The 12,761-nt window shown below is 30.2% G+C and overlaps 1 protein-coding gene across 1 annotated transcript; it reads left to right on the forward strand.

The window, feature by feature from the left end:
* Positions 1 to 7,495: 7,495 nt before the first annotated feature.
* LOC114381984 (transcriptional regulator SUPERMAN-like) lies at positions 7,496 to 8,886 on the forward strand. The gene is made up of 2 exons (XM_028341214.1): positions 7,496 to 8,419; positions 8,512 to 8,886. Exon 1 carries the CDS (start codon positions 7,829 to 7,831, stop codon positions 8,408 to 8,410), a length of 582 nt encoding a protein of 193 aa, XP_028197015.1. The 5' UTR covers positions 7,496 to 7,828; the 3' UTR covers positions 8,411 to 8,419; positions 8,512 to 8,886.
* The last annotated feature ends 3,875 nt before the right edge of the window (positions 8,887 to 12,761 follow it).

Genomic DNA, 12,761 nt, shown 5'->3' on the forward strand with positions numbered 1-12,761 from the left:
TATATATGTTAATTCTACATTTCAATTAAGGACTCAATCATTTTGTGTGCTTTAATTTAGTAATTTGGCGTTAAAGTTGGATATAGCTAGCTCTATCTTGTAGCTTGATATATTAATCTAGCCATTGAATGGTCGATCCAAGGTGCCTAGAAAACCAATTTGGAGCAATGGTCAAGTGATAGAAATAAAAAGCCACAAATCACAATCAGAAGGTAACATTGAATCTTCAATTAATTATAGATGCCAAATTTTCATAATGTTGTATATTATCGGTCTCATGATTAACTGGCAGTTAAATTTTGCTCTTGGATGGTCTTCATTCTTCACCTTAAGAGTTTGACAGCCAATGAGCACAGTTCTTGTTTAAATTAGTTTGACTGAATATGATTTCCTATAAACTAAAATTTCCTCTGCTGTTTTCTCTAGATACATTAGCATGTGGCTCTGATAAAAAAATATTATAACATCCATGCATTTTCCTGGGTATATACATGCCCCCGTAGCCTTTACGTTTATGTTATGTTCTTTCTTGGAAACACACTACCACGTCGAATCATAGATCAGTGAGACTAAAACATATACTACTATTTAATTATCAAAAAATTCTCAATAAGTTTGACTGTACTAGTATGTGTTAATTATACTTTACATATATAAAAAAATTAAGATCAATGTAATAATCTTACAGAACATTTTAGTTTGAAATCTAAAAATCATATTATCAGAAAATCAGAAAATCTTTACATTATAGGAAAATACCGTTGATGCGGTTGCAATTGCGATCATAATACGTTTACAACTAATCAAAATACCTTAATTTTGCTATCACAATTGCAGTTGCGGACCTATGTTTAAAACCATGAACCCTATCAAGTAATTGAATGCTTCAAATGTTGTCAATGTGCTAACTGCCTTATACACCAATTTGTCGGTGCAGTTTTTTTATATTGACATCATAGAATAAAATTACCAGTTCAACCTTCTTCCTAATTTTCACACACACACATATCATGTATTTAATGCTCCTGCTTTTGGTACGTGATGATAGAAGACCAAAAACATATACGAACAAGAGACAATCATGTATACGATTACGTAAGCATAATAATATAAATGCGACTATAGGAGTAGAATGTGAAAGGGAAGACCCAGAAATGATGTCAGAATCAGGGACATTCAACGTGCTACGAATTTGAAGTCTTTTTCAGATAGAACTGTTGAACAGAACAAAGAGGACAGAGAATGCAATGCGAGAGAGATGAATGCATTGCAAATTGCAACATAGTATATAAATAGTGTAGCAATCCATGGATTGATAGGTGGAAAACTCAACTCTTTATTTCCTTGTCCAATTGATTCAAAATGGTTAGTTTTGGTGTTTCCCAGCATTAGATATTTTGCCTGTTCCCTATGTGATGATGTGGTTCCATACCATGATGACCTTTCCCTAAACGGAAACTCTTAGTTTTTTACAGTACCAATCAAAACAAGAAATGCTTTTTCTCTCTCTCGATTGCTATGTGGAATTCAGTATCCAATATTAAATTAATTAAAAAATTCCTCTCACCCATTATAATTATTATACTATAAAAAAATTGTCTTAATATAATTGTTATTTTAATCTTTTAATATAACATTATTTTTTTTTAATTTTACCACTTATAAATTAATAATGAATTATAAAATCTATAAATTAATTAATTATAATGTAAGATTAATTTTGTAAATTATTTTTTTTATCTATCTGTTATTTTTTTTGTTTGTATAAAATAATATAAAATGACTATTATTTTTGGAGGAAGGATGTATTAATCATTTCATGTCATTGTAAGTGTCTAGGGAGAGGTTTGAAATTACTTGAGAGGACCGTAAGGGAATTGAATTAGCTTTGAAGAATTGAATTGAAGTAGTGTGCATAGTGCAATGATGTCACAAAATGTGTATGAATTAGGGAATGAAGGTGGGGAAGATGGACATGTGTGTGTACAACAAATGCTGCTAAAGGGCAGTTTTAGTGAAAGAAGGAAGAATGGGATAAAGTAAGCTAGTCGGCGCATGTCACTATCCTCTTCTTCTCTTCCATTTACTTTTTCTTTTCCTTTCACCCAAACTACCTTTGCCATCAATGGCTAACCCCCACCCTTTCCCCAAACAAGAATTAAACAAGAAAAATACTAGTAAATCAAACTACCTTTTGTCTCCTTTTTCATTATAAACAGAGATCGGGTCTCTCAGATTATAGGTTTACATAGTTTATTCTTCATGGGTTTGATTTTGTCCCTCATGCATTTTGGATTTTTTTTTATGATATATATTTTTTTATGATATATATTTTATTGGTTATTGAAAGGTCTCTATCCGAGGTTTATAAAAAAATATAACCATTCACTATTCAGCATTCTGTGGCTTAATTATGTTTTAATATGTGGGCCTCATGGCATTTTGGGTTTCTTCAACAAAAAAGTAAAAATAAGTCCATCTACTAGCAATTTAAAAGTATTACACATGAAAGACATTCTGTAAAGGGAAAAATATTCAAGAGTAGTGTCTTTGGAAACCATTCTGAGATGCAGTTTATCTTGTCCAACATAAAAAATAAAAAATAAAACAAAATGCATGGAAGCTAGCAAGTATCGGTACTTCAACAAAGACTTGAAAAATCAGGTCAATTACAGCTCTAGAAGAGTTTCCAAACACACTTTTAAAGAGTGTATGTATGTATATATATATATATATATATATAGAGAGAGAGAGAGAGAGAGAGAGAGAGAGAGAGAGGCATCAACTTAGTCTTTAGAATGATGTTATATCGTATTTCAAACTGTTTACACTTCCTTTATGACTAAGCAATTATTCTTCGTAATTTTAATAGCACAAATTATATATGCATATTCACACATACATTATAATCCCTATTCATCAAACATGAAATTCCTTAATCATCTACGTTGCGTTCATTTACCTATTAAAAAATATATTTTCTTTAAAAATCAATACATTAGTGACAAAATTGCTTGTTCGTCACTAATGTTAGTACCACTAAATTTTTAGTAATGGATTTTTAAAAATTACATGTAAATTGATTTGTCACTAAAATATTTTTTTAACATTTTTTATTTGTTAAATCAGTTAACTGTCTACTAAAATAATCAAACTATATTACACTTCTGGGCATTAAATTATTAAATAATCAGAAATCATTGTAAGCATGTAATTAATTAAACGAAATTTTTTTAAAGATCATTTTTATTTTGAGGGGAGAGACCAAAAATTTATTAAATAGCAAGGAATATCCCCATCCATCGACAAGAATTTATTAGTTCTTATTTCTTACGCTTTACCCTCAATACATCAACAAATATTCCGTTTAGTACATATATGCTTCAAATTAAATAAACAATTGCGGGACCTCTCTCTTCACATTCTCCGGTGATTATTTTAATGTTGTCTTTTTAGACTTGTGTTTTGTCTTTCTTCAACACGAAATATAAAAGATCAATATTTTTTTGTTTACAACAGTGAAAATATCTAAACAAATACATGTTTGATTGATTCAATGGAAATTAATAGAAGCCAGTTTGGGCTATTGAGTATTGTGTACTGCTGACCATGACCATCTATTCTAATTCTCTCTCTGGCAACGTTGAAAGAACTCACACCTTGTTTTACGGCTTAAAAAACTGGTGACCTATGAAATGAAACATCATTTACTTGTTATTGCCAAAAGGAAAAGACACAGATAACTGTAGAATTTGTTACTACAATCATATTATGTATATATATAGCATCAATTATAAGGAAAAGGTTGAGAAGGATACCATCCTAATTCCTACTTAACCTGCTTTTTAGATAACAACACCAAGCAAACAAAAATAATAATAATAAATATTAAAATTAAAGAGGGAAATTTGGTAGGAAAATCCACTACACTTGCGTTGTTGTCTTTCATTTTCTTGTCATTGTCCTTGTCTTATGTCTCATCACTTTTTTCTTATAAGTTTTTTGCTGATTAAGTCAGAAGACTAATATCTAGTTGAAACTCAATGAAATTAACTCACCACACTATGTATATATGCGTGAGTATGTATCTATATTTCTACCTATATACACCATATCTCTACAATGCATGGGTTGCTTTCGACTACCAAATTAATTGAGGAATCTTAACCATGCCACTAATTACGAATGTGCGTGCCAATTGTAAAATAAAAAGCCAGAATATACCTAGGTTCAAGCAGCTAGCTAGCAGATTTACTAAATAACTGGAACTTTTCGTTAACAAATATTCTTGTTTTAAGAATTTCAATTGTCAATTCATTTTGTTGTTTGCATCTATAAAATTAATAACTTGGAAGTAGCTGCAAGTTACCGTCGATTAAATTGTTTTCTTACTATATTTGTTATTAAATCTATGATTGGAACTAATAATGGTGATGTTAGTGAATAAATCGCAGGCTAACATAAGAACCCTGTCGCTTTTGCTTAATAAGAGAGAATTGTCTTTTAGCATTGGTAAAGGGAATAAGGAATTTGATTTATCAACAGAAAATAAAAGAGGTTATACAGAGCGTACAGAAACAGAACTCAATTAATCAAATTTGTTAGGATTGCTATAACTGAAGCTTTGAAATCCATTATTAAATTTAATTATTCCTAATCTGCATCAATATTTCACGTTGCGGTCAAATGAGATTGCTAGAAATACTTTCTATCATTTTCCCGTTATAGAGAAAAAAAAATTCTCCTCAAATTAAGTGCTACATATAAATAAAAAGATAACATTACTACGGACATCAATTGGAGGACATTTCTATATTAATACTCCTAAAGGGTTTTGGTACCTCAAGCAATTTGACGTAAGTATACCTCACTGCAGGACTTGGAACCATAAAAATTACTGGAGAATTAATTACTGATCATCATTGATCAACCAAACGTAGCGGCTTTTTGTTACACGCACATTAATGATAGATGATTAGATCAAGTTCGATTTTTGAGTAAGAAAAAAGAAACTTTGTTAAAAGAAATTGTATTCACCTCCTTTTAATTTTGTTGGAAGGGTAGTTCTCTGACTATTAATTGGCCAGGAGCACCCTTACTGCAAGCCAAAAAATTAATACACGTTAAAAAAATATTTAATATAATAAAAAAATTAAGTGATCATAATTAATGTTTGCTAAAATGAAAGTTGTGATGACTATATATATAATTTCCTTTAAGATAATCTTGTTTAAAATAATGTCTAACGTTAAAATAAATACTTCTTTCAATGAGAATTCAAATTTTCATTTATCATATTTTAAAAAATTAGCCCCTTCTACAATACTAACTTCCTTGATACTGTGATGAGTGATGACTATATTATATTTATGAGTAAGAGTATTCTTTGTGTCTCATTAATAAAATTTTGCTTATAAGAAAAAGAAGTTTAAGAGAAAAATACTTTCTTCGTATATACAACACGTACAAACTATGTACAATATGCCTGCTAGGTGCTAGCCCTTATTGTTTGTTTATTTGTTATTAAAATCAAAAGGGGGATGTTAATTACCTAATCAAATTGCCGATGTAGGCCTAAATAACACAGGCAGACAATGTGCAAGAGGAACTAGCTTAGGCTAAATGGTTTGTTAATTTCTTCCCCATTAAACGATGTTGATTGTGATGACATAATGATTTTACGATGTGCCGCCACTAATTCGAGACCAAAAGACAAGGACAAACTATACAAAATGGCATGTTCTCTTCCATTTTTATATATATGAAGGTTCCTGCATGTTTTCCACGCAAATACGACATTGGCGGGTGAAGCTCTTCCTTATATATATCGCATATAATTTTCTGTACTCTAGAATCTGTTTCATCACAAGATCATAGTTAGCAAAGTAATCTTAGTGTCATCTCAATGAGCAGGGTTTTGCTGTGTCATGCCTAGGAAAAATCTATGTGGCATATCCTTTTCGATATATATTGTGTGTTAATTGACTCCATGAAGAGGCAAAAGAAGTAAAAAAAGAAATTGAACATCTGATTTCTTGGTACCAAACGGAGAGAGATTGGACCTGTAAAATTTAATGCCAAACTTCAATTCCAGCTTCCTGAGGGGCCTTTGCACGTACGTAATCCTTTCGGTACATGTTGGGGCTGTTAGTCTTTGATGGATACATTTACTTTGTTCAAAAATTAAGGTAGGGTCACTTATCATGTTAATTACCATGTAGTAATATTTTTTTAATACAAAATTTAGACCAAATTACATGCACATAGGTTTAATGAAATTATACTCAATTATATTCCTTCCATATTGCTTTAACCTCTTTCCATCTCTATAATGGCATAAGCAATCAAGGACTGTCCTTATGATATTGCGATACTCCATTATATAAATTTATAGAGGTTTGCAAGGTAGAGAGAGAGAGTGTGTGAAATTTTGTTGAATCTCAATGAGTAGTACAGTATAAGCATATATAATTTGTCCTAAAATTTAACTAGAACTTTCTTTTCCTCACATGCAGCCGAATCAATTATAAAATATACAAATTAAAATCTAAAGGAGATCGATCATTGTTAAAGCTGTAACGATTCCCGAGCATTTACATGTCATGAAATCAAAACATTAAGTTAACCAAACAGTTAATTAGATGTAAGATACTACTATTTATCCTTATCATTCTATTAATTTTTCTGAATGAAAAGGTTAAATTTAAGCATAGATATGTTCGAGATATATAATCAAAGACCTAAATGTCTTGAAAGCTGTTGGTCGTTAACCACTAAATTATAAAAACTTAAATGCTATGTGAAAACTTCTAAATAATTTTAGGTTAAACTAAAATAATTAGTCCATATCCGTACTTTCTTTAATTGGATTTTGGTCCCTATTGATTTTTTACAATAATTTCGATAAATTACATTTTATTCTCTTGTAATTTGACACTTTCTTAACTTATCTCCCTTTACTTTTATGCATAATTAAACTCCTCCTAACTTTGGATTAAAATGAAAATGTTATAATTCAAAATATTTCACCAAGACAATTTAGAGTTGGATTTGTTTTCTGTCGATTTAGAAATGCGTCTATAAAATAAACAATAACCTCCACCTTCCTCCAGCCCCCAGGCAATAAGGTTAGGTTGTTACGATGTATATACCATACAAACTGCAGATAGTACATATTAACAACACAAGGAAGTGGCCAAATATTTTGATGGAAAAATATTTTTCTTTGATATTAATCAGTTATACACAATATTACATAGATGAAAAAATAATTAATAATCCAATTCGTACGTCCCTCACTTTTGATGGAGAAGTTTCATGATTCATAAATTCATATATATATATATATATATATATATATATATATATATATATATATTTTGTATGTATGTATGTGTGTGACATGACTAGCTGTACCCGTAGAAAGAAGTTCTGGAATGGTAATAAAAGTCGTTTTGCAATTAGAGAGGTGCATAGCTAGATGAAAAGCACAAGAGTCCAAAAGGGAGACAAATAAATCATAACAAAACATAATCAAGATTAAAAAAATTAATCCACAAAAATAAAATAATGTTCCCATCATGCTATTGAGATGAATCCACAGCCGGCTAACAGAATACATCCCTAAGCAAACTTCTAAGACTTTTCCACTTTACACCACATTTACTTGACCATCTTTAGGTAATGCCTATGTCCTTCATTTGTCTCTTTCTCAAACCTTCTCCACCTTCTCCTTTCTATAATACTCCTCCCTCATCTTAGACCTTTACCCCTCATATTTTCACCCCAATTAACAATTATTTGCTCTCCGATCTTGTTGTTGTTCAGCATGGAATTCGGCTACCAAGAAGATTCCTCCAAAAGCTCGAGCGACGAAATCGATCGATCGTCCGAACAGAATGATGAGACGGGCATTGGCAGATCCTACGAGTGTGTGTTTTGCAAGAGAGGCTTCACCACTGCACAGGCTTTGGGGGGACACATGAACATACACAGAAAAGATAGAGCCAATAACAAGGCCAAACCCAATTTTCCTCCTTCGAGTTCAAGCAAGGTTGTTGATGAGAGTAATAACTACGCAAATCCAAGCTATCTTACAAGAGGGAATTACTATTCTTCTACTCTTCCTGATCATAGGGAGGTAGATGTTAATTACAGTTACTACCATCAATTGTATTTTCCCTCACACGCATGTGGTGCCAAATCACCTTCACATGTACAATATAGTAGTGAGGTTTTGTGTGTAGAGAACCAAAGGGATCCTCATCTTCTGTTTGGACAAGATTGGAGGCAAAGGGGTTTGAGTTTGTACACTAATCCACTATGTGTATATGAAAATAAAGACAAGATAGAAAACAACAGTGAAGAGGATGATCTGGATTTAGAGCTTAGACTTGGTCATCATCCATAGCATAATAGAGTACATATATTTATGTTAATATATATATATATATATATATATAATATCTAGTATAATATATATAACTATGAGTATTAATGTCTGGATTTTAGGCCTATATATATTTTATGGCGGGCAGTTGTATAGAGAGATGAGTTGCAAGTTGGAAGCAGAAAGAAGCAAGATTTCTATAGCATGGAGGCTTCTTCAAGGAAAGGTTGCAAGATCGTGTTTCTGGTAAGGGAAGGTACTCAAGATATATATACGTTTTCAATCTAGAGAAAATATCTACCTCTACTATATCTAGGGTTCTATCAGAAGTTCTTAGTTATGTGAATGTTTCTTTTGCTGCACTTTTTTTTTTTTTTTGCTTAATTAATTAGGTATGCATTTTCATGACTGTCGCAATAAAAATTAGGTTTATTACTTGATTGTGCGTGTACTTTTCAATTTTTATAAAATAAAAATTCTCTACCTCTATCCAGTCTGATCCTTGATATGGAGACTATTGTTTCTTGTCCATCCTCTCTGCATTGTTTGAAGCATATGTTACACCAACCAACGGATTCTTACATTAATTCAAAGACAAATAAAGATGTAACACTGACTTAGGAGAGAGTAACTGTCATTAGTATTTTTTTAATACGTATTTTTTTATTAATAAATATTAGTTATTAATTTTTATTAAAGTGTTAAAAGGGAAAGATTCAAACCACAACTTCTCTCTCCTTCCTTCTTCTTTCAACTACCGATCAATCTTATAGTTCATTTTTTTTTTAATATGTAGTAACTAGCATTGGTATAAACTCACAGTATAGAGGAGTACATAATTGCTCAAACATAAAAAAAAGTCCAACTAACCATGGATGTGTGTGCAAAGCTATTGTGTTAAATGTAATATATGTGGCTTAGTAAATTTGATTTCAGCCGTTTGGATGAGAAAGTATTTATATGCTTACTTGGTATATCTTGTTATCAGCACTTGAGTTCGAAGTATCTTGGTCATGGGATGATTGCATCAATAAAAATAATGTTTCTTGGGGGCACCATTTTTTTCATCTCCAAATTTTATTTTATGTTTTTTTGTTCAGCAAATTAAACAGGTATGTAAAGAAAATTTATTAATTAATTAGAATCTACAAATATTGTCAAAATGATATGATAAAAATAATAGGCAAATAAGATTATTGTTACAACAATGAGTGGAAGATATATTTGTGTTATTGTGTATAATTTTTTCTTTGACGTGGCGGGAAGGTGACTGAATTGTAGCCTTTGAGACATGCTCCTCATATCCTCACCCAGGCCCCTCCTAATGTGGCTGTACTTTCCAGGTTTTTTAGATGAGTTTCTATAGAATTTAATGTTTAAATTAATTTTATTATACAAACATTTACACAAGTGTTTGTTTAAGTTTATAAAAGAAGCTTATAATTTTCTTATAAATTTAGATTTTGAGGCTAGCTACACCAAAAGGTGTTTGGACGTCCCAAAATGTATAAATTATCTTCGACACAACATTATGACGGCAAAACATATTTTTGTCTTGAAAAAGTGTTTTCTTATATTTGTGACCAGGATCATCTGAAATAATCTCTCAATCTTTTTCAATCAATCTCTATTTCCATAAAAGTGATATTGTCATTTTTCTCTTGGCTTTCCTTTTTCTCTTTTGTCATGCATCTAAAAATTATATTATTCGAACTCTAGATTGATCTTTTATTGAGTATTATTGCTGATGTTTAAAAAGGCTATTATATCTAGTCGATGGTGATATACATGGGGTTAGATTAACTCCCCATGACGGGACCAATTCGATTTTACTACTTACACCAATGAACCTAGGTATAAGTTTTATAGGATTTTACTAACACCAAATAATTGTAAGTATAAGTTTTTTGAAATTTTACCAACACTAAACATTTGTAAGTAGAAGTTATTTTAACTTTTACCTACATCAAAGAATAGTAAGTACATATTTTTGAATTTTACTTATTTTTTTATTTTTACATTTATGTGTGTAGGCAAAAGTCTTCGTAGACATATGTCATTTTTCTTATAAGATATTTAATAAATATTTAATTTTTTATTTATTTTTTAATAAATTTTAATAAAATAATAAATTTATTTTTTATTCTTGACATTTTGTTAACTCCTGATAAATTATTAAATTTTATGTTTATTTTCTGATAAGAAATTCATTTTTTATTAGTCTTTTTTAAGGAGATTGATAATAAATGATTTTTTTTTATCAAAAAATAAAATTTGTTAATTTTGAAGGATTAAAAAAAGTATCAAGGATCAAAAATAATTTTTTTGTTTTATCATAAAACAAAAACAATTTTTTTTATTAAGAAGTAAACATAAAATTTGAATATTTACTAAGGATCACAAATATATTTTAGCCTTTATAAAATATGGGTTTTTTTATTATAGTTATTACAGGTACGAAGTATATATTAAATTTGTTAATAATTAATCTCTCTTGATAAACTTGTTTGATCATCTTTGATGAATTTTTCTTCCTTTTTTTTCCACAAGACTCAAAAATGATATCTCTCTTAAGAGAATCAAATTCAGTATCATTCTAATCAATGATGACTTATGAATAAATATAAGTTGAATTAAGTAGTCAAGTTATTGCTTTTTAAACTAAAGCTAGTTAATTTTAATCCATTTGGGAAATAAATTTTTCAATCAAGTTAATCTTAATCACCATAAAATGTAATTTTATATATTTTAATATACAATGAATTTTTTTAAATAATCTATCACGATATACTTCCTAATTTTGTTTACTTAGGTCATTCAAGTTGAATAAATTAACTCAACTATGATCCAGTAAAGAAAAAAAGAGATGTCTTTTATCCAACCCAACCTAACAAAAGTTAATGATCTATTTTTGACTTGATTAGCAAGTGCATTTTAGAAAATAAAATATACTAACAATGATCGATTAGATTTTTTTTCTTTGCCTAAAAGCAATTCATCTTACATTATTAGTCTGAAAATTATTAATGTTGCGTGAGAAAAAATAATAATAATAAATATATATGATATCATATTTTCGTTTACATATTTTTTAAGACATTTATTTTTCAACTGATTGTTAATTCTTTATCTATTTAGAAGCCTTCTATCATGGAAGACTTTCTCATTTCCCCCAAAGTAGGAAATTTTTTATAACCATCATATCTTTATTCATTTTAATGGATGGATGTGATATATTTATTTATTTTCTCTCTTTTTTTTCTTCTTATCTCACCCTTCCATCTATCCCCACAGCATGCCCTCATCTTCTTCCTTCTTACACTAATTGTTGCAGCCCATCATGCGTCACTGTCGGAGGTGATTTCCAGTGGCGGCATTTTGTATTTATTTTTGTTTATTTCTCGATAACTGTCTTCCTCTTTCTTTCTTTCTCTCTTCTCCTGATTTGCAAATCCATTTTCTAAACCAAATATGAAAATTCAGTCCAAACCCAAATCCCAACAACCCATGTTTCTTCTTAGATCTTGTGCACAGCGAGGTGACGGAGGTGATGCGAAGATCCTTGCGAACGACCAACTGAAAACCTCACTATGCTCACAATAAAACCACTATGTTCCTTAAAACAGGAATAGAATCGAATCATTAATATTGTGAACCATCATATACAAAACCCACCACAAAGCCTATCGGAAAACCACCATGACCCATAAACAGGATCAGAACTAGATTCCATATCACCGTGTACCACCGCGATCCTTCGCAAAACCCACCACGAATCACAACAAATACACCACAAAACCATCATAGATGATGTGATTGTACTTGCAACAACAATATATATATATATATATATATATATATATATAACTTATTTAACTTTTAACTATGCAATAATTTTTGCAAACCATTGAGATTTACTTGAGAAGAGTCCTTAGTCTTTATATTGTTTTTAAACTATAATTTTTACTAAATGTTTTTTTTAAAAAAATGTTGTATACCTGTATTCTTTATTTCTTGCAGAATTATTGTCTGCTAGCTCAAAATTAGACGTTTGGATACGAAACAATACTTGAGCTTCATGAGCAGATTAATTGGTTCTAATACAACAGAATTATTATGTTTGTCCGTGTCCTTAGGCAGAATTCCGTACGTGGTCATTAACCAAACTTTCATAGAATATGTAGAATGAAGATGCAAAAGAACAAATAAGAGAAAAGAAATTAAGTTTGAAGAGAAGAAAAGGGAGCAAATGCATTGCATATGTAATCTTAATTTGAAAATTGAGAGCAGGCCATGGACGGATCTCTCTCTCCTCTTGACTTAGACTTCAACGTTCTTAGTTTCTTGTTTTTAAATGATTGTCACACTCGGT

The sequence above is a fragment of the Glycine soja genome, chromosome 13 (genome assembly GCF_004193775.1).
Source record: "Glycine soja cultivar W05 chromosome 13, ASM419377v2, whole genome shotgun sequence".
Classification (NCBI taxonomy): domain Eukaryota; kingdom Viridiplantae; phylum Streptophyta; class Magnoliopsida; order Fabales; family Fabaceae; genus Glycine; species Glycine soja.

What these genes read in the sequence shown, in the direction of transcription:
- LOC114381984 (XM_028341214.1), top strand. Translation starts at nt 7,829, where the DNA reads ATGGAATTCGGCTACCAAGAAGATTCCTCCAAAAGCTCGAGCGACGAA.